The 21,964-nt window shown below is 43.7% G+C and overlaps 1 protein-coding gene across 3 annotated transcripts in view; it reads right to left on the bottom strand.

The window, feature by feature from the left end:
• Nucleotides 1–1,809, bottom strand: part of STXBP5L (syntaxin binding protein 5L) — a 184,546-nt gene extending 182,737 nt beyond the window's left edge. The window contains exon 1 of one of the 3 annotated variants that reach the window (XM_059493339.1): nt 582–1,809. In XM_059493339.1, the coding sequence (XP_059349322.1) occupies nt 582–770 (189 nt within the window). In that variant the 5' untranslated portion in view covers nt 771–1,809. The remainder of the gene's footprint in view (nt 1–581) is intronic. The other 2 variants (XM_059493340.1, XM_059493341.1) reach the window with 2 other exon arrangements.
• Nucleotides 1,810–21,964: the final 20,155 nt, after the last annotated feature.

Below are 21,964 nucleotides of genomic sequence, written 5' to 3'. Positions count from 1 at the left end.
TTGGTATTTATGCTGTCCCACTAAGTTTGCTATCATGCAATCAGAAACTTCAGTACTAATGGTAAACAGGCACCATGAATCTACATCCAGCTCCTCACAAATAACTGAAGTCCTGGGCTCACGAGTCACTGCACTGTTTTGTATTTCTAACTTCTACCTTTTTCTTAAAACAGAGAAGGAAAAGCAGGGAGGATGAGAAGAGAGAGGAGGGGAAGTAGATGCATACAATCTTCAATTTCTAATGACTTGTAAATGTTATCGGTACTAGCACCAATTGATTTGCTTTCCTGTCCGCAATCCTGTCAGCCGTTTGGGGTCCAAGTGTGAACTTGGAATGCAGCCCTGAGTGCTGAAATCAAGATTTCTATGAATTTACTGAGCACCCCAACTCTGCAGCAGGAAGAAAAAAGCATCCACTGGATCTCTGTCTTTTCATTCCAAAGTCCTTATACAACCACTGCAGTTCTCAAGTAAAACGCTTATTGGTATCATATTACTACCCCCCCCCCCCCCCAACACACACACCCCCCATCCAGGGTAGATTTTATTATTTCCATAGAAAATAAAAATACTGTCTTTACCTTACAGATCTGAAAATAATCTGAAGTGAGCGTCTCCTGGATCTCCTCTCTGGGTGTCCCTGCAGCTCCCGCAGTCCCTCCTGGGTGCACGGAGCCACCAGCCCCACTTCCACTGCCACCGCCACTGCTTCCAACAGGGGATGCGGCAGTTAAACCATCCAAAACTTTGCGAAAATTAAATTTCTTCATTTTGGAAAAATCTTTAGGAGGATTTGAGGGGGGAGAAAGGATGTGTCGTAACACATTCAGCTACATGTAGCGACCGAGAAAGTCTTTAATGGTCCTCTGAGTGAGGCAGCACTTGAAGTCTCTTGTACCAAACAGAATGTCAATATTAGGTATAATTGATCGAAAAATACAAAGGCTTCATTTTGTCAGACGCAAAAGCTACCTGGAATGGTCCTTTCCAAAAATAAATAAATAAATAAATAAATAAAAAATCCACAAGCAGCAGGACTAAGATTTACGTTCAAACAAGGAACAATGGAACAACCGCCATCGGGTTCGCTCGCAAAATCCACATTTAGCAGTGGTCAAAACAGAAAAGTAAATAAAAAATTCAAGCTGGCATCCAAAACAGTGGGATCCATCCCTCTACCTCATCTGCCTAAGATCTGCCTTCGGCACTTGATTATTTCAGCAAAACTACCAAAATGCGTCTACATTCAATTGCCCCTTCCCCTCAGAACCCCTTGGAGCCAGGGGTATCTCTGCCCCCGAGGTTTCCGCGGAGCGGATTGCCCGCTCCCAGCCGCGGGTGCGACTCCTGCTCCTGGTTCCCTGCCCAGCCCAGCAAATGCCGGCAGCCGCTGCCGCACTCGGCGCTCCTGTCTCTCCCCTCGGGCTCCACGGCAGGGTGCGAGGTGCGGGCTGAGAGCCCCCTCGCTCTCCTCGCCGCCCCGGCCGCCGCTCCGTGAGGAGCGACGGCAGCGAGCGACCCCCTAAGGCGGTCCGGCCGTCCCGGGCTGACCACCCGTCCCGTCCCTGCGCTGACGGACCCCCGCCCGTCCCGATCACCGAGCCTGTGCCGCTGCCGTGCTCTCCCCCCAGAACCGCTCCGGCGGGACCGGGCTCCCTCGGGCGCCGGGGGAACGCGGGTCGGGGAGGGGCGGGTGAGGAGCGGAGCGGAGCGGGGCAGATGAGCGGGCAGCGGACGGCGGCGGCGGCTCCCGCCCGCCCGGCGCGCTCGCAGCCGTTCTCCGAGGTACTGAAAGCTCCGCCAGCGTCAGCCGCAGCTCCTCCTCCTCGCCCTTCCTCCTCCTCCTCTCTTTCCCTGCCTCCCGCCCCCGTCCGCCAGGGCCCGCCTGCCGCAGCTGAGCGCAGCCCGCGCCCCGCCCCCGCTGCCGGCTCGGCTGTGGGCGGTGGGGAGGGCGGGGAGACGTTACTGATTGACAGGCACGCGCGCGTTCCTATCCCCTGCTGCGGGCTGGCCGCTGGAACGTGACTGGCGGGCAGGGCAGAAGGGGCGGCTCCAGACAGGGAACAAGCGGTGTTTGACGGCCCCCGCGATCCGCAGCCTCTGATTGGAGCGCTGTGAGGATGGGCACCGACTCACCAATAGAAGCGCAGTTCTGCGACACCCCGCCCCCAGCCCGGCGCGATGGGCGGGGCCAGGGGAGCTCCCGCCCCACTGCGGCGAGAGCGGCAGCGGCCGCGGAGCTGCTGAGGGGGAGCAGCCTCGGGGCAGCGGGGCTGGAAGGGGACAGGGTTTATGGCGGTGGGGGAACTGAAAGTTGGTGTCGCAGCTTCAGCTGCGTGCGGCACGTCGAACAGACCCAAAATTCGGCATAAAGTTGTGTCAGGGGAGACTTTGGTTGGATATTAGGAAAAGGTTCTTTCACCCCCAGGGTGGCTGAGCACTGGAACAGGCTCCCCAGGGAAGTGATCATAGCACCCAGCCTGACAGAGTTAAAGCAGGGTTTGGAAATTCCCTCAAGCACATGGTGTGACTCTTGGGGATGGTCCTGTGCAGGACAAGAAGGACAAGAGATGGACCCAGCGATCCTTGCGGGTCGCTGCCATCCCAGGATATTCTGTGGCTCTGTGCAAATGCCACGGGAGGTGACGCTCTCGGCGGTGGCAGGAGCGGCCCTGAGAGGAGCCCCCATTGCTCGGAGGGGTCTGTGCGGGTCCGTGCTCAGCCCTCACACTGACATTGCCTCCTCGGGGGCAAATGCCTTTTTCCTTCCCGGGAGGAATACAAAGGACCCGGGGCTGCCCTTCCCGAGGCTCGCTCCGAAGCCGTGCAAATCGCTGGGGACAGCTCTGTGGCCTCTGAAGCGCGATCCGGCAAAGGAGGTGTTACACTGCACACAAGCCTCTATGAAAAGGTTATTCAGGTCAGGAACAAATGAGGCAGCGATTAAAAGTGACTCATGGCAGAGCGCTGTCAACGTGGTTGGAAGCCGAGAACTGAATAAAATGGTGTAAGGAATAAGCACATAGCACCTCTCCTGTGTAGGAATTAATCTTTAACACCTCACCTAAGTGTTGTACTTTCTTCACACTTGAGGTGACCAATGAGTGCACACTGGTCACCTAATTTTTCACATGTTTTAGGGGTGCTTAGTGTAGTTCTGATACCCACTCTAACCCCAAGTTTGGTTTTTATGAATCCTACAGTTCTATGAATCCTAGTTTTTATTTCAGCATCTTACACTGAGATTTATGCTTTTTTTTTTTATGCTTTAGCTCATCCCTTTGTGTTCACAGGTACTCCCCATCTGCATGATAAAAAGATTGCAGTAAAGTTCAAAGAATAAGCGTAGCTTCACTTAATGCCCTCATGAAAAATAAAGGGTACATTGCTGATGAAACTGGAAAGGTTGATAGGTTTCTGTAGCCAGGAAAAAAGGGACAAAACTTTGTATGGGAAACAAAATATATGAGGACTATGGCAAGGAGACAGAAATTAAAAAGGGAATGGAACTGAGTAAGCAAATCTGTAAAGATAAAAGTACAGAGTTTTGAAGAATGAGGAAAAGTCAAAACCCAGTTGAAGCTATTTGAAGAATGTCATGTCCTACTAATACTATGTTCACCAGAGGCAATGCAAGTTTAAAAAAAAAAGAAAGGCTAACAAAACCCAAAAGAAAGATAACTACATGAATTGTAAATAGGAAAGGGAAAGATAAGGTTAAATATGAAATAATTAAGATGAAGAAAATATCAGAGAGACTTGCAAAAAGTCTCTCTGGGAGTCAGAGGGTACTAGAGGAAGAAAATCTGATAACATAATAGTTTTACAGTTCTAGGGAGGACAGAGATAAGACAGTTTGTTTTAAGTCAAGAAAAGGATGAAAATTAGAAGAATGAATTATAATTTTGGAGGTGGAATAAGGTGCAGACAGTTTTTGAATACCAACAACATTTCCCTTCCAGAGAATCACTATGGAGAGCTGGATATTGATGATTAGATACTACCTCAGAGTGTCCAAAAAGGCGAGCAAGGATCCTTACACTGCCAGTGTGCTGTTAGCAAAACTGACTGGTAGGGAAAAAAACCAGAACAAAAACAAACTGACCAATAAAATACAATCAGTCCTGTTTATAAACAAGTGAGAGAAAAACTTGGTCTCACTACTGGTGCATGTAAGGCATGTATGTTCCTTTTGAAAGTTTTTCTCTAAGCTGGACACAAATGCAGAAGCAGAGAGGGAGTGATGGAAATGAGAGCTGTGGGATGGTGCTGAGGCAGAGAGGACAGTGCAGTACATAGGCAAACTCAGTTTTGACAGGCACGGAAAGAAGCCCCATTGAATGACCACATTGCTGAGAAGTTTTATTGTATAACAAAAACAAAAAAGGGAACAATTTGGTTTTGACACGGTAAAAAATCCTATTGCTTCTTTTTTTTTCAGTGGAGAAACAAGCAGTAGACATGAGGCATTCTGTTGCTGGCTTGTACTGGTTTAGATGATATTGGTGTTTCATAGGATACTTGTGAGATTGCCACCACAATCTCACAGTTGTAATAAAAGTTGATAAAATTAGGAAAATTTGGAAAGATTTTAGATATTAAATTGATACATAAAAGAAATTAAATAATACATGCCAGTGCATTGTGGGAAATATGTATCTGGATCTGTATTTTAGATAGTAATGAGAGGGTATTCTCCTCAGTGTTTTTATTTTTTTAATAGTATCTTTTACATTTAGTAGTCATCTTGTTCTGCAAGGTCAAACAGAAACCAAATATTAAAAGGATAACAGTTTACTACAAAGATTTTGCTGAGAAAGAGGATCTTTAACAGCCCACACCATCAAAATTCATATGAACTTTCATTCTGATTTTTGCTTAAGGAAGCTTGTGATTATGCACAGTAATATAAAAAGATTAGTCAGAATAAAACGTGGCAGAGGACAGTGATATTAATTCAATATTCTCTCAATCTGATTCGAGAACTGACCAAGAAAATGAAGAATCAGGAAAGATGTGCTAGATCAGCTGACCAGAAAGTGATAATATTAGAGACTGGATATGTTTTGATCACTAATGTTCTGCTTAGTTCTCTGGCTTTCTTATTTAATTTTTTTTAATAGCAAATCCTGCTTTAGACTGTGGACTAGAGTTTCCTGACTTCAAAGCTGCAAACATATTTTAATCTCAGGTTATATTTTTGGTAGTTTAAAAAAAAATACATGCAGAAGTGTGCAATAAGCGATGATTTCATGGTTGACACTTTTTAAGTGGTTCATGTGAGTCCCTTTGATAATCCATGTGTCAGCAGTTAAGAGCAATGACCCTTGAGAGAAATCACTGTATGCCCACCAGCAGCGGACTGGACCACAGCCTTGCAACTACACCCTGGCAAAGAACTTCTGTGCTTCTAGACAAACTAAGGAAAAAGATGTAATCAAATCCCAGAAGCACATCCATGCCAGTGCAGGCAAAACTGTGACTTTGCACAGCTACCTATTCCTCATTGCACTGTGGGACATTTGCCAGTGCTGCCCGTGTTTCTGTGTAATTCCAGAACATCGAATGGCAGCAAGCATAGTGTTCCTGCCTGCAGAGCTCCACTAAAAATATCCCCAGTCAGTGCTGAATATCTGGTTAGAACAGCTTGCTGAACTCTATCAATTAGCTAGATCTTAATCTATTTAATGTGTTTTATTAAGGCCATATAATGCTAATGTTTTAATCAAAATGTCAAGCAGTACTAAATCAGATTCATTAGGAAGGTCCAAGTCTATCACATCCATGTGGTTACCTTGATCAAACAAACCTGTAATCACATCAAAAATTGAAGTCAGGCCTGCTTGTCAAGTCTTGTTTCCATAAAGCCATGTGGACTTGTTTCATTACATTCCTACCTTTAACTCTTTATTGATTGAATCACGCATAGCATGACTGCTTTAATTCACATAACATCACTGTTTTGTCTAGGATTACCAAGGATGCCAGGTCTGTTATTACCTTGGCCATTCTGCTTGATTCTTGGAATAACATGAGCTTTCCTTTTGCTCTTTGAATATTAGCTGTAAAGAGAGCTGTTAAAAATTAACATAAAAAGGCTGGAAGTCTCCTACTCTTTAAGGATCTTTGGAAAGTCAGGTGCCATAGAGACTGCTGATTGAAAAACAGCAGTGCCATTCTCATCCTACAGAGGTGTCAATGGATAGAAAGATAATTCATCATCCTCATGTAATATTAATACATTACCATTTTTCTTTCTTCTCACAAGAACAGGATGGAAATATTTACCATAAAAGTGAGATCTTTTATGCATGCTCTGAAACTAGATTTCTTAATGAAGAAGCTGTGGAATGTGTCTGTACAAAACTGAGAATGTAATTTTGTAACAAGGACTCCATTTTGTGCAGTAGGCAAAGAACAGGTGTAAATTAGCCCATGGGTAGAGTTCCCCATGGATAAATCACCTCAGCTTGGGGTGATTTGTAATCATTGCTGTTGAAAAGGAAGGTCCTGCATCCATTTGAGCTCTGGGGAGGGTTTTGTACCTTCAGCAATGCATTCATTTGCTAGGGAAATCAATAGTTTTATTTTGGGTTAATGAGCTGGATTAGCTCTGCACAGAGTCAGACAAGCTCTCGAGCCAGTGCAAAGGAAAGCAGACCTGGACAGAAAGATGAGGGTAGCCCCACTTTTGTTACATGTGGTTCAGCTCTGGTGTACACTAAAAATTCATTGTGAGGGGGACCTACTGAGCTGCATTCCAAATACCTGCCCTGCTCAGGAAGGCCTGCACATCTCAGTGAAGAGCTGTCCCAAGCCACCTGAACAGCAGCTGGGGCAAAGAGATGGCCCTGTTGTGACAGAGCAATGGGGCTTCTTGCAGAGGGCTCTCCCAAGGCTCTGGGACTCAACCTAGATTTGGTTGCTCTGGAGCAGGGGCCCTTTTCTAACAGGTTGAGGGGTCCAAGGTGATCGCACAGCAGTAACTTGCTTTTTTACTGTAGCAATTCTGCAAATGTCTGGGATGTCAAATTAAGATAACTTGGGTTCTAGTCAAGACAATGTCAGGCCATGTCTGGGAGGCACAACTGGTCTGAGAGACTTGATAAATTCTCGGGCAGTTAATATATACCATGTACCATGTTGCCAGAGATTTCTTATCCACCTTTATTGTAGCTCTCAGACTGACTTTTTGGTATTCTCTCTGCATCCAACTTGCATTGTATTCCATGCACAGTTTTCTAGTGCTTCCTCTTAATCCTTTTGCCTAACACTTCATTTTATAGATCCCTGTCTGTCACGTAGTTCAGTTCCCTGTTTCCCCTCTTACCCCTTCAATAAGGATTAGATAAAATGGTCTGGCTTTCCCAGGTCCTGCTGTGAGCCAGGCTATTTGAACTCCTAATGACCCAGGCTTGCAATCCAGCCTGTGCACATCCCATGTATCTGAAGGTGTACTGGTTCATTAAAATATTTTTAGTAACTGGCACAGGTTTTTGGAAAGCAGAGTTGTTATTTTTGTACTCTGAAGTTTTCATTTCCATCAAGCATATGCTGACTTTTGATCAATATATGCATTTCTGAGTTTTTTGGTGGATGTTTTCCATTCTGTACATTTTCATCTTCTCTAGGAGCTGCAAAACAGCAGGAGCTGATGCCTTTTCAAAGTCAGTTGTTAATAGTTCACTGAACAGCTTTCCAAAAAAAGACATCTACAAAAATGGAATAGCCACTAGCTTTTCAATACCAGGGAATGTTGGGGTCCTTGACCAAATGTGTACCTATTTAGATAACAGATCCCTCAAATTGACCAGTCACCCTCCCAAACATGTTTGCAAGAGATCACAGATTTCCCAGTCATCAAGGATAAGCTTTCAGATAGGGAACTTCAAGCATCAGTTAAGCATGTTAGATAATCTACTGTATTTAAATCCCTAGAGAGGAGAATATCCTTTATTAAAGCAAAATCAGTAAGAGCTTTAGCAAGTCAGGAAGACTGTAATTCACAGTGAATATTCTTTTTGTTGTCAGCTTTGCTACAAATTTGACATTTTATGCCTTTTTCCATTATTGCTCTGAGTGTTTTGCAAATTATCACTGACATTTGAAGTGACAGCCAATGTATTGCAAATTGTTAGCTCACTTTACTAGATTCTGCCCTAACAAAGGTCTCAGTTAGGACTGGGCTACTTGTCTTGGTTGCTTTCAAACCCACACAGTCTTGGAAGTTTGAAACATAATCTTTGAATTCATTTAAAAGCATAAGGAGTTTGAAAGGAAAAAAATATGTTTAATGAGTCTGCACTTGCTCTATAGAAAAGCCATCAGCACTGTTTGCATTTTTGGGCAGGTTTCTTCCAGTGTTCACAGAAAAGAGAATGCTTATTAGTTGGGGAAAATTTCAGCTGCCTTTCAATATCCTTCAGTTTAAATTGTAGGGTAAAAATGTCCATTCACTCAAACTAGTTTGATGAATCATAGGAACCAAAAATATAATGTGTCAGTTCAAATAACATCAGATATCACATTTCTGGTCTATTTGTGAAAAACCTTCATAGAAAAATCTTCCAAGAGCCTATGACTGCATTTCATATGGATGGTCCTTCATAGTGTAGATATTTGCATTTAAAAAATAGTTGGAAAGATCAAAGTAGAGAGAGAGAAGAAAACCAGAGGTAAAATGGAGCCCACATTTCAGTATTTCAACCTTTTGTTATTAAGAGCACTCTGTTTTATGTCTGCACCTTTCATTTTTAACAATTGATATATTCTGCAAATTGCTGTTGATCTGCAAGACCAATACTCTTGTCTCTTTTTGACTAAATAATTCTTCATAATGAACAGCCTGAGCAGAAGACTCCAGGGAACAAATGCTACTTGCAGTCTGACTTCCAACATTCTTTTGAAGTTTATTAAAACAATCCTTGCTGCTACTCTCTAGAATCACCCCATCTCCCAAACCATCCCCCAAACCTGGACCACATCCTGACCACAGCCAGGTCCTTCAGCCCAGGACTGCAAACCACCTAATCAGCTGCCTAAGAATTAATGTCATGTTGAGCTATTCCATGGGTGAATCTAATCACTGAAATGGCTCTTATGCCTTCCTTTTCCCCCCTTTAATCTTAATTTAGGAGCAAAGTGAAGGCAGATGGGACCATTTTATCTCCTCTGCAAGTATTCTATGAAATACTCCATCCCTCCATCCTAGTCCTGATACTTTGTTGAAAGGAAGTCTGGCAGTGAAAATCCAATCAGTCCTAAAAGTTTAAAAATGCTTCTTCGTGCCGGAAATGACAGCTGTATTATTCCTCAGCTCTTGTTCTCTCTCACAGTCAGGGATTTTCTTTGTGCCAGTGTGATATATCAAATAGGAATTTGGTGTGTAGTGCCTGTATGGATTGGATTGAGTTGTCTCAGGGGCTTGGCATCCTTGCTGTCCCATCTGCATCCTTTAGGTAGTGGATATTTGCAGAGTGCTTTTCCACCAGAGAAGTTAGTGCAGTGCTGATCTGCAACACAGTGCTGAACACAAAGTCTGTCCCTCTGCAATCTCTGTGTATGCAACCCTGGAGGAAATGAGAATCCACCTCAGGACAGATCTGAGTTTAATTCTTCAGTGTATAATCAGTATTTAAAACGGCAGGAATTATTTGTTTTCCAATTCAGAAGCTCAAAATAATGTTTATATATTTAAAATATATTGAAGTAAATATCCAAATGTAAATTTAAAAAGGAAATATCTGCTTTGAAAATATCAGAATTATTTTTAACAAATGTTGCTTGCATGCTTGCATTTTATTTCTACTAGAATCATCTCCTAAACCTGACATACTCGTTCAATCTTGCCATCAACTCAACCTAGTCCAAAATAGCTGTCACTGACTTCCACTTCTATCCTTTGAAGAGGTTTGATGCTTTTGTCAGTGGAGAATTAGGCACAGCTGTCCTACATCTCAAGTTCTGTGTGATGACCATTGAATCAAAGCAGTTTCCCAAAAAAATGCAGGAGCAGTTTTCTGAAATACTTGGTAGAGACCATGGTCCCCACTGCAAATTCAGGTCTCTCTCAGGCAGACCCACCACCTCCCAGGTGGAAGGCACCAGAGTGATGGGCTTGCTTATCCCATCTGTGTCATCAAGCCATGCTTTATTACCCAAATCCAGGCAAAGAATTAAAAAAAACATTCTCTCTATTGTTCTACTAAGTGATTAGCAAATAATTGCATAGCCCACTCATGTACGTCACATCATGCTCATCTCTATCCACAAGGAAAATCACTTTTAATCTTTGACTCCAGCGTTAGGGAAGTGTTCTGAGTGATAAATCATATGGAACATTTTGATAGTTTCTTCCTAATAGAATTCAGTTTTCTGTATTTTTGAGAATTATTTTCTCATCTCTGTAAAATAAATAAGACTATAAATCCTGGTCTAAAGGATAACACCAGGAATCTGGCAGTTATTAAATAACATGCAGACAAAACGAAGTATTGTACCTCTAACTCATTTGTCACATATTTTAGTCATTTGTTTCACCTGTTGGCAGGTTTGAAGGTGAGTAGGTATAACGGATACAAACAGTAATTTATTTGGTATTTAAGTTTGCTTAGTGGTGCCTGGGCTGTAGGAGTTTGGGTGATTCATCAAAGCCTCTTGTCCTCCAGACAGCACAGACTCTGTTTCATTACAAGCCCAGCATTTTGTGGAAAACCAGGAGGAGGAGTGTCTAAGCTTTCCATTCTTGGTTAACATGAACACAACATCCCAGACCTTGCTTTGCTCACAGACAAGCTGTAAAACCAAAGTTCTCACTCATTTTGAGTATTAAGATCCCCAGACATTTTATGGATTGTGTGCCTTCTGAAATGCTCAGTTTTGATCAGGTGCACGTTCACATCCTGTTCCTATATCAGCAACATAGCCCATGGAGGATGATTGGCATTCATACTAGAAATGCCCTGTGCTTTCCTACCACTATGAATTACTGCTTTCATCTCTGAATTTGCATACACTAATGCTTGGACAGATTCTAAACACATTTGGAAGGAAATGTGTTTCGAGTGACTGATGGAATAGAGAATGTTTCTACTTCTCATCAGACTACTCTTTAAAATATATCACTGACTTAGTATTTTGATCACTACATTTAGTTTAGGCTCACCAAAACTCATTCTGTCAAGGTGGGTTTGTCTTTCCAAAGCTTTCTGCTAAAATCGAATCCATTCTGCATGCTCAATGTTTTAAGGTTTTTCTATTTTGATGCTACTGATACCACTGTGTTTATTTAGAAATAAAAAAAAGGCTTTAGTTTTTTACAAAGAAACTAAAAAGGGGTATAGTTCCTTACATCCTCTTTGCTCACATAGCTGGGATTTGACTCCTCCATGTAAGAAATGGTTTTGTTTCAGTGTTGCGTTGGGGTTTGTGTGACAGGATTTTGGTTACAGGGTGGGAGCTACAGGAGCATCTTCTTTGAGAAGCTGTGAGAAACATCCCCAATGTCTGACAGAGCCAAAGCCAGCTGGCCTCAAGATGGACCTGCCATTGACCAAGGCTGAGCCCACATAACTTATTAAAGAAGGGAAAAAAATTCTTGGGCAAAAGTAATTGTGGTCAGAGAAGAGACAAGTGAGAATGAGGATATGTGAGAAACAATTCTGCAGACACCAAGGTCGGTGCAGGAGGAAGGGCAGGAGTGCTCTGGGTGCCAGAGCACAGATTCCCTGCAGACACCAAGGTCGGTGCAGGAGGAAGGGCAGGAGCCCCTCTGCTCCCCCATGGACCTGCTCCTGCAGCCCATGGAGGTCCGTGGGGGAGCAGAGATGCACCTGCAGCCCATGGAGAACCTCACACTGAAGCAGGTGGATGCCTGATGGAGGCTGTGACCCCATGGGAAGCCCACATTGGAGCAGAGCCCTGGCAGGACCTGTGGCCCTGTGGGAAGAGGAGCCCACACTGCAACTCGTTTGCTGGTGGGACTGGTGGCCCTGCAGGGGACTCACACTGGAGCAGTTTGTGAAGAACAGTAACCTATGGGAAGGAGTCCTGCTGGAGAAATTTATGGAGATCTCCTGTGGGAGGGGCCCAGTGCTGGAGAAGGGGAAGGACTCCTCTCCCTGAGGAGAAAGCAGCAGCAAAAATAACCCTTTCCCTTCTCCCTATGCTGCTAGGGAGGAAGGAGGTAAAGATTTGGGAATAAAGTTAAGCCTGGGAAGGAGGAAGGGGTGGGGAGAAAATGTTTTTAAGATTTGTTTTACTTCTCATTATCCTGCTCTGGCTTGATTTATAATAAATTCAGTTATTTTCTCCAAATTGAGCCTGTTTTGACCACAACAGTAATCAGTGAGTGATTTCACCCCATCCTTAACTCATGAGCTTTCATTATATTTGCTCTCCCCTGCTCTCTCCAGGTGGGGAGGGGAGTGAAAGAGCAGCTTTTGTGGGCACTGGCATCCAGTCAGGGTCAAAACACAAGTGTTAAATTGCACATTTTTCTGTCTCTGTCGTTTGTTCTGGCTCTGTTACACTGGAGGATGCTGCAGATGCAGGCAAACACTGTCCTGTACACCAGTGACATTAGCACATCAGCATTTACCTGCTCACAAGTGTGGAGCTTCAGTTAGCTCTGGGAAGTATTCTCTCTCTTCACCAGCTCATATTCATCTTCTGCCCTGTAGAGTTTCAGAAGGTCTTCCTTCTCCCTTGACTTTGGTTCTGGTGTGAATACATAAAAACTTGAACTCTGGATACATGTTGTATTTGACAGGCTAATTGACCCATTTTAATTAATTGTCTTTGGCTTACACATAAGAGATCACCTTTCCCATAAGTAGCTTAAGGAATCCACTCATTAATCTTCTTAACAGCTATTCTGTTCTCACTTCCTCTAAGGCATTTGCTCACACAGCCTCCACACCAGACTCATCCAGCAAGGAAATCCCCAAAGGCTCCTCCTTGAGCTCTGGGAGAATCCTACCCCACAAAACCATTCCTGGAAGAAAGGGGTCATTATATTTTATTTAGATGCTCTTTTACCTCAGGAAAGGTAGCCAAATTTAGCTGACTTCAACTTGATTTTAAAGTTTTTCCAGTTTCTAGGAATTACACAATTACACCTGGAGATAGGGAAGGCCTTCTAAAACCATCTTTCTGGTGCTACCTTAAATTCACAAAACACCATACTTTCAACCCCTTGCTATCATGCTGAGATGAAGATTTGCATTAATTTTAAGTAAGCTTTGACAATGTCAGGTATAAAAACATATTGAATCTCAGTTTTTGCCTGGTGTAACCTCACAGATACAGAATTCATTAAGCAAGAAGCTCTTGTGCTTTTTTTTCTGAGTACATCACAGATGTTTTTGGAAATGTCTTGTTTGGGCCACGTTTTCTTCTGCCACACAGCCTGCTCTGGCTTGTAAGTAGAAAGGTAATAATGTAGTAAAATCTCTGTTCTCACTAGCATAGTAGAGACAGGAGCTGACAAACTGATTGCATTTGACAGATGTAGTTGAGTCAATGAAAAGGACAGGGTGGATTTTAGAATAAGCAACACAAGGCAGCAAGGTTAAAAAAAGACAGGGTGAGAGGTTTGGGAAAAAGCTGATTCAGACTAGATATTGGTGTTAGGACAAAGCCATAGGTTTTCAACATTTTGGGGAATATTGAGACTAATAGAGAAGGAGGGGAAAGAATATAAGGTGGGAGATAATGGGAAAAATCAAAATCAGCTTTCTGTTTTGGTCATACTGAATTGAAGTTGACAGCTATTTAGCCCTAAAATTATGTCAGATGAAAGCTGAGATGTTAGTTTGGACAGGAGAGTGACACCAGTCACTACTGTGTTTGTCAGGATCGAGATGCTTGTTGAGTCTGTGTGGATGAAATTACCCTCAGGGAATGTGCAGAGGGAAAAAGAGTTTTAGGGCCAAGGATATGGAATCACCACAAAACATGTCAGACATGAAAGCCACTTTGAAGGGTTGGAAAGTTTACAGCATCCTAACCAAATGTGGCCGATTCTGCCAAATGTGGCACAGAAACCAGGATACTGTGCCATCCTTGGAGACAGCACATGCTGAAATGTTCTTGGAGGCATACAGTGGAATGTCAGCAGGATCATGCTCTCTGTCCTTCCCAGGGGTGAGTGCAGAGGAGTTCTTAGCACATCTGTGGGGCAGCAAGCTTAGCACAGGGCTGGTTTGACATTATTTATGGGAGTGGCACCAGGCCAACTACACAGCCTTTCAATCAATCTTCCCTTTTCTTTATAAAGAGGAAGAGAACCCCAAACAACCAGTCTCCTGCTCTGAGTGTGTCAGAGCTGTCATGGGTGACCACTCAGGTGGGCTCTGCGTTGGTGGTGACAGGCCAGTCTTGGCCTGACTTCCTCTGCCCTAACACCAGCCATCTCTCCCTTGTCTTGTGCTCCATCCTTTGTACCAAAACTTGTGAGATCACATGTCTAAGTCAGATCAACGTGCTGAAACTATTTGCTTTTTGGCAATGTCAATTTTCTGCCAGATCAGCTTGTTCACTCAGCCCACCCTGCTGTTGCAGAACCTCTACAGCTTAAAACTAATGCAAGGGACTCGCATGGCTGGGGCCAGGAAGGCACCCCCTTTCTGCAGGCACTGGGCAAGGCACACCAAAAAGCATCACTGTAGCTGCTGTCCCTGCCATTAGGCTAGAGAAAAAATGTCCTTGTGAAAATGAAGCAGGCTGTGCTCTAAACCCAAGTCACCAGAATGCAAAGCTCAAGTTTTCTATTGCATTGATATGTATTAACAGTAAAACTACTAATTGCCTTGTCTTGCTGGGTTTTGGTTTTTTGCATGTTCCTCTTCATCTTGTACTAAACAAACACTGTTCTGATTCCTTTCCATAGGCAGACTTTACATTCAGGTCTGCATGTAGATGTTTTTTTGGATACAAAGTGTGAGCAATCATTTTTAACCTCTGAGATGAACAGATATACTCAGTGGTATTTTGTCACCACCTTTAGCTGAGGTTTTAGAATAAATAAATTAAAAAGTCCAAGTGCTCTGAGCAGGGTACATTTCTCAAATGTAAGACCAGTCAGTAGGTGGGAGGTGGGTCAGATCTACCCTGTGACCTGGGGGATAATGGATAAGAGTATTTTGACACTGCATGTTTCTCTCTCACATACTGTGCTTGCCTCCTCTCACCTTGATTATAAAGTTTTAAAAAAAATCCAATTCTTCACCACCTACACACATGCTATTAAAATCATCATGTGTATTAACAAAAAACCCTTTCCCAGCTGGATGGGAAATTGCTGATAGTGTTGCTATCAACAGAAGCCAGCTCTTCATTGTGCAGCCATCCACCATGATGCCATAAAACCAAAGCCTGCCAGGTTTTACAGTCTTAGAAATTGTTAGTTTCCTCATCCACTCCTCCATCTTTCCTTTGTTTTTTTTGTTTCGCCTCCTCTCTCCCTGGATAAATATAAACTGCCAAGATCATGGGTAGCGCTGACAGAGCACGATGGAGAGGTGACCAAATTACTCTGTCTCGTGTTCCATTATTTTTGGGAATGAGGTGGGAAGGAGCAAGTGGATAACACAGGCAGACCTGCATTCTGGGCTCTAGCTCCAGAGCAGCTGCAATTACTGATGCTCCCTGCTGACCCTCCCTCCCTGATTCTTAGGGCTAAGCTGTTTTCAGGAGAGTGACAAACTCCATTTAACAAGGAGCAGTTCTGAAACAAGTCCCTTGGACCACAGTAGCTTTCAAATTCCAGGAAACTCAGACCTCAGTTCAAACTTCAGCGCTTTCCTGCTCATAAGGCAGCACTTGACATCTCTGCTCATACATTTTGACTGGGATTAGGAGGTGACACCACAACTTAAGGCCTCTTGCCAATCTGAAGTTATGCTGTGAGCTATGCTTTATCTGTGGGAAAGACACCAGTTTACAACATCTTAGTAACTTAGTCCCTCACTAACTCCTATTATTTTTCTCTGAGATTTCTTCAAGACTTGCAATAGAAAATACTGGATAAGTGAAATAGAATGACAAAGCTGGTCTCTGGGAGGAGAGGTTTTCTCTGGAATTCAGTCAGTGACAGCTACTGCTTCACCGTGCTCTCTTTTTGGTGTGAAATTCAGTTGTTGAATATCACAAACCTACTTGGGCTGGTAACTAACAGCTGTAGCCCTGAATGACTCCACATATGCTGGCAGGATAGCTCCATTCTCAGTAGTCCTTATTTCTGCTGTCTGTGAAACACCACGAAACATGAATGATTGACATGTGGATTAAGTACAGTCTCTAGATAAATTGTAGGTAATTAATTCCCACACCAAAAGGAAACACGTCAAAAACCATTAATGTATAAATAGAAAACACATATCTTAGTCAAAACAAAGCCCACAGCTGCTAACAAAAGTAATTCTATTGCTGCTGTGTTCTGAGCCCAAAGGGGACTAAAGCAAGTAGTTAATGAGACATCTCCTTGTGTCTGGGTATTGTGTGTCCTTTTCAGCAGTTACTGAATATTTCCTCTGCTTTCATATATCTTCTCCCACCACTTCAACATGAAATAACAATTTTCACTTTGTAATTAAGACCTGTCTTGCAAGCATAACAGAGCCTCATCTTCTGCATGGCTGTGGGACCTGTATCACACCTCCTCTCCTCAAAAGGAGCTGATCTGAAACATGTGAGGTGAGTCACTATCTAGGCAAACTAGAGCCGGGACTGGAGAATTTAATGCCTCCACCAGCCTTCATGGCATGTGGCAACTTAAAAACAGCTGGGCCTGTAGCACAGGGCTTTTGTTTTAACACACACAGAACTGAGAAAGAAGGAAAGAAAAGGAAAGAAGGAAAGGGTTTTGTCCCTAGGCCCTGGGAGCTCCATGGGGAGTTGAGAGGATGCCCAGGGTGAGCATGTGGACATTCTCTAGGGGTACCTAGCACCAACCAGGGCACTGCTCCACCACAAGACTTGGCTTAGAAAAGAGAGTAAGCATCTCTTAGGCTGGATGGCCTTTAGCAGTGTAGGTGCAGCTGTGGTAACTGGGTATTTCTACACTAAGCACCATCAATGAAAGAGTTAACAAGTTCCCAGGAGCTGAGGTACCAAAGCCCAGCAGTAATTTGTTTCCACACTTAAGTTTGCTTTGGACTGTTGCTGTTATATTTGACTGAGAACAAGAAGCCAGTGGTTTGTGTTCAGTTTTTCTGCAGTGACCAATGTAACAAACTAATTTTAAAATAGAGATGAAAAATTTTCAGTGATGTTTACAGTGCCTGTCCTGACCTGTAAGATATCCTGGTTGTGTTTTATCTTTAAATTTATTTAAGTTACTTGTCCCTTGGGATTTTTTTTCCCTCTTCCATTGCACTCTGTTCCTTTGCAGGGTGGTAGTCCATGCTCACCTCCATCCTAAACTGAAACTGTAGTGGGCATCTTGACATTGTGTAGCAGCTGCTACTTTGTAAGTGGAAGAACAGACAGTTGTTGCCACTTACAGGTATCAGGGGGACACAGAATTTTCTCTGCTTCTCCAATTCAATTAAATCTGTGCCTTCTGGTGTGGCTCATTAGTTTTGGCTTTGTCCTCCTTCTGAGTTTGGCAACACCTGACTAAAATCTGGCATCACTGGTGCTGCTTGAGTCAGGTATCACACATCACCTGTGCCCCTTTGCAAAGGGTCTGATTTGCTCTTTGCTGTGAAGTCACCTTACAGTCACCAGGCCAGCCCTGGGAGGCACAGGGATCATCCAGGGCCTGGTCTGAGTCTGGAGAATGGGGGCTTCCTGACAATGATTTAGAGGCTGGTAAGCAGAGCTCTCTTCCTTTTTTAAATACTTTTGCATGCTTGTCCCCAGTCCAAAAAGTTTTTGCATAGCTGTGCTTCAGCCTCCCTAAAGCCTGTGTGTGTTCCCTGTGCCCTGCAATGGGCACAGCCACAGCAGTAACATGTCATTAGTTAGGAGTTGTTCTGCTTGGGAATAGAGCAGAAAAACACAGCACATGAAACCCCAGCACGAGTGAACAAAACTGTAATTCCTGAAAATGTGGCTAATTAGAAATGGCCAATTCCATTTTCCCTCATGAAGAGGGGAACCAAGGTCCTGTTCTTCTAAGTTCTATAGTCAGGAGACTTACTCCTATCAGCATTAAGAAAGCTTTACACTGAGTCTTAGGGTTTTTTAAACAAACAAAATAGGCCCAGAGTTGCTGATTCTTTCATTCTTTCATCTCATTTCTATCCATTTGGCTTATGTTTGTTTTGAATTGTGCTGATCAAAACATGCTTCAATACTCTCCAGCTACATTACTTGTTTAAAGTCATGACACCTATTAATCCAAATATCCATCTGATAATACATTTTGTGCATTTGTGCCAACCTCATCTAGCAATTCCCCCTTGACTATGTTCTCATTAACCCTAGGACTCTTTTCTGTGATCTCTTCATTTCTCTGTACTCATGTTTATTCATCCTTTCCTTTATTTGTTGGGCTTGAACTTCAATTAATTGATTTCAGCTCATTCTTCTAGCTTGCACTTTGTCTATTCTCACCTTCTAGAGCTATATACATGCTTCCCTCTTTCTATTCTGCAGGTATGAGCAGGCTCTCAAGCTGAGAGGGGTTGCTTGGGCATGATAGGAGACCTCCTTGATTAACTCTCCACCACTAACACTTATCCTGGCTGTTTGCCTGTTCTTCATCAGGCTTTGTACAAGGCAGAGGTATCATCAGTTGACACTCCTGCAGCAGAGACTTGTTTGCAATTCCGCAAAGAAATAGCTTCTCTTGTTTCCTTGTCATTCAACATAGAGATAAGAGAAGACTCATCATAGAATCACAGAATGGTTTTGGTTGGAAGGGACCTTGAAGGTCATCTAGTTCCAGCGTCCCCACCAGAGCACAGGTGCCACCCACCTGGCTGACAGAGCACAAAGTCATGTGGGATGCAACTGACAGCAAAACCCAGGAAGGGATAGGGAAGTGAAATACTTGCTCCAGACCTCAGGAGATATGGACCAAACTGTGTTTTTTGTGTGACCTCTCCCAAGAAGATGGACTTCTGTCCTCCTCCAGCAGCAAGACCACAGTGAGGTTTGGGAATTTTCTAATTCCACACTTGGATCATGTTTTAGGCTCCTAGCATTGATACTAACAAAGTCCTTGTGCTAACTGTGCTATTTTTAACCACTGGAGCCCATGGTGTTTGTAGGTCCAAACCCAGGACACAGGGAACAAACACCTTTCATTGCAGTAATGCCAATACACTGACCATGGCTGGTGTTCCAAAGGGAGCTCCTCTTCAGAGAGCATCTCTCTTAAATTGACACCCTTCTATCCCTCTCCTGGAGCCCTTTCTAGTTGCCTGACAGAGAGCCAAGGATGAGCTCCTCCCATGCTGGCTGAAACAAGTCAGGATGCTTGAACAATGCTACCTCCCAGCATGGGAGGCCAGGCAGGCGAGTGGGTGACAGGGAGGAGGGAAGAATGCACCTTGAGCAGCAGCCTTCAGGATGTATTTGGATGAGGGTGTTTGTTCACAGCTCCAATGATTTTTCCACCTCTAGCAAACTGCTGACTACCATCTGATGGCAAAATAAACCAAAATTGTGTGCATTGCCACTACGGCTTGCTCTGACAGCAAAACATCTGCATAGCTCTGCTCCTGAGCCCCTCTAGTAGATTGAAGTTGAGGATTCGGATCCTTTGTACAAAAAAGGATGTGATGGAATCCACTTTTCATTCAGTGGCTTTCATAGATGTGCAGGGTGAGAAAACATGCTTAGAACAGCCATGGAGTTTAAAATGGGTGTGTTGGCTGCAAGACACTGCATGGTGGGACCCACTTCCCTTCATTTGGCACACGCTGGAAGAGAAGAGCTGGGCTTTGAGAAGTACCACTCAGATTTCAGTAATCCACATACAAGCTCATCTCAGGGAATGATAGACATTGCTACTGTGGAGTATTTTTTGTCCACTAGGCTTGTTATCCTGTCAAAGAATATAATTAAATTGGCTTCTAAGATGCACTATAAGCCCCAGTTGTCTGCTATTTATCACCTTATTTTGCTGTAGATGCTCACACAACAACTATGTTATTAATTCCTTACCTATTTTTTAGCAATTGATGTAGTGTTCTTTGTGTTCTAGCTCCCTGTCTTCCATCACCTATACAGATTGGAAGCTATCTCATTTCTTGGAAGGAAAAGCTGGCTTATATTCTTTCCCAGCAGATAACATTTAGGGTCACACTTTGCTCTCAGGAGTGCTCATAAGTAATCATCAGCAGTTGTGATTATTCAGCTGCTTACCCAGTCTACATTTAGTGGTGCTACACTGAGTAATAGCCTGTATTTAAGTTTTCTGTGTTTTCATGTTGAACTGCATAGATTTTTTTTTTGTGATTTGGCTTGTTGCTTCCTTCCTGCTATCAGGAAAGGCTGACTAAGGTGTTATGCTTTTTGGTAGAAAATAGGCAAGAGTTTCAGTCTTCATGCAACCACAATAAACCAAAATGTTCTGCATGTCTTTCCTGTAGTATCTGATTGATATCCACCTGCTTTATTAACATGAACTTATATATTCTCAATGGCTCCTCTGTAGTAGAAGGATTTCACTCTTGCTATCTCTTAGGAAAGGCAAAATGGGGTTCAGAAAAGGTGGGGATTGCTCCAAGTTCATTGAGAGCCACAAGCTGTGATTGAAATCTCTAATGCCTGCCTGAAATAGCTACCCTGCAGCAAGTGTAGTACAAAATATGCTCAGAACCAGCTTCCTCAGCTCTGTGAGACACTGATAACCCTCGCTTTCCTGCATGCTCTCTCTTCCTGCAATAGCCAGATACACACTTTGGGTGAAATGCTCCCCAAATTTCTCCTGGTTGTTTTCGCCACCCACAGGGAAAAACATGTGGGTCCGGTCCCCCACCTGCTGGATGCAGCTTATATCCTGATCACTCTAAAATCCTCTCCTAGAGAGATTTATGCCAGGATATAAGGAGGAGGGGGTTCTAGAGGTAGGGAACGTCTTATCAACCAGGACATTAGGCTCTTGGGGTAGAAAAGTCATACTTTTTCAGCCTACTTTGCCCAAGCTGTGGCAAGACAAGTTACATTGTGCTAATGAAAGAGGAAGCCCGAGTTTTTGGAATTGATGGGGACAGCAAGACTTGGGGGGAGAAGTAGCTAACCTCTTTTCTCAGCACCAGTCTCTCCAGGGGTTTCTCCTACTTCTTCCCCCCAGGCCTATCTTTTTTCCCTCTCCTTTTCCCAAAACCCTAAACCCTAGAGTAGTAAAATTAAGTTTTGCCAAAGTCACTGAAGCATTGAGCTGTTCCTGAGCTATAACCTCTCTGTGCATTTCCCATTTTCTATGCTCCAGTATCTGAGGTAAAAGCTTCCTTTCTCAAAGAAGGAAGGTTCTATCAAATACAATTCCAGGCCCGGAGGGGGAAGAGTGAATAAACATTTAGAAGTTATATTCTTATATTCTTAAATGTAATGAATTTTAAAGACAATCTTGTGTTTTGAGACCTGACGTGTGCTTTTTCATCATTTGGAGCTGGCAAAAGTACAAGTGTCTGGGGAAATTTTAAGACCTGTTTACATTATAAACAGTACATTGCTCCCATTCCCCACTCCAGATCAGCTATACTGGGTTTTTAAAAGTGCCTATCAGAAACATCAGCTCCCCTCCTTCGGGGTAGCAAGATCTTCTCTAAAGTGATCGTGTTTGCCCTCTAGAAAATTCAGCTTCACAGGTGGAATGAGGCCCTGGCAGAAGGGCACAGTGACGTGGGGGAACAGCAAGAGGGATAATCAGTTCCAGGCTGCCCTTACTCACGCAGGGATGCAGGTGCTCAAGTGCGAGACACTTGGGCGACGCGCTGGGAGAGGGAGCTGGCTCTCTGCCTGAGCATGGCAGCAGCTGAGATATTAATTCCGTGCTGCTGCGAGC

The sequence above is a fragment of the Ammospiza nelsoni genome, chromosome 2 (assembly GCF_027579445.1).
Source record: "Ammospiza nelsoni isolate bAmmNel1 chromosome 2, bAmmNel1.pri, whole genome shotgun sequence".
NCBI classification, from domain to species: Eukaryota; Metazoa; Chordata; class Aves; order Passeriformes; family Passerellidae; genus Ammospiza; species Ammospiza nelsoni.
Note: the sequence above shows the minus strand (reverse complement) of the source record. Positions and strands in the feature narration are given on the sequence as shown.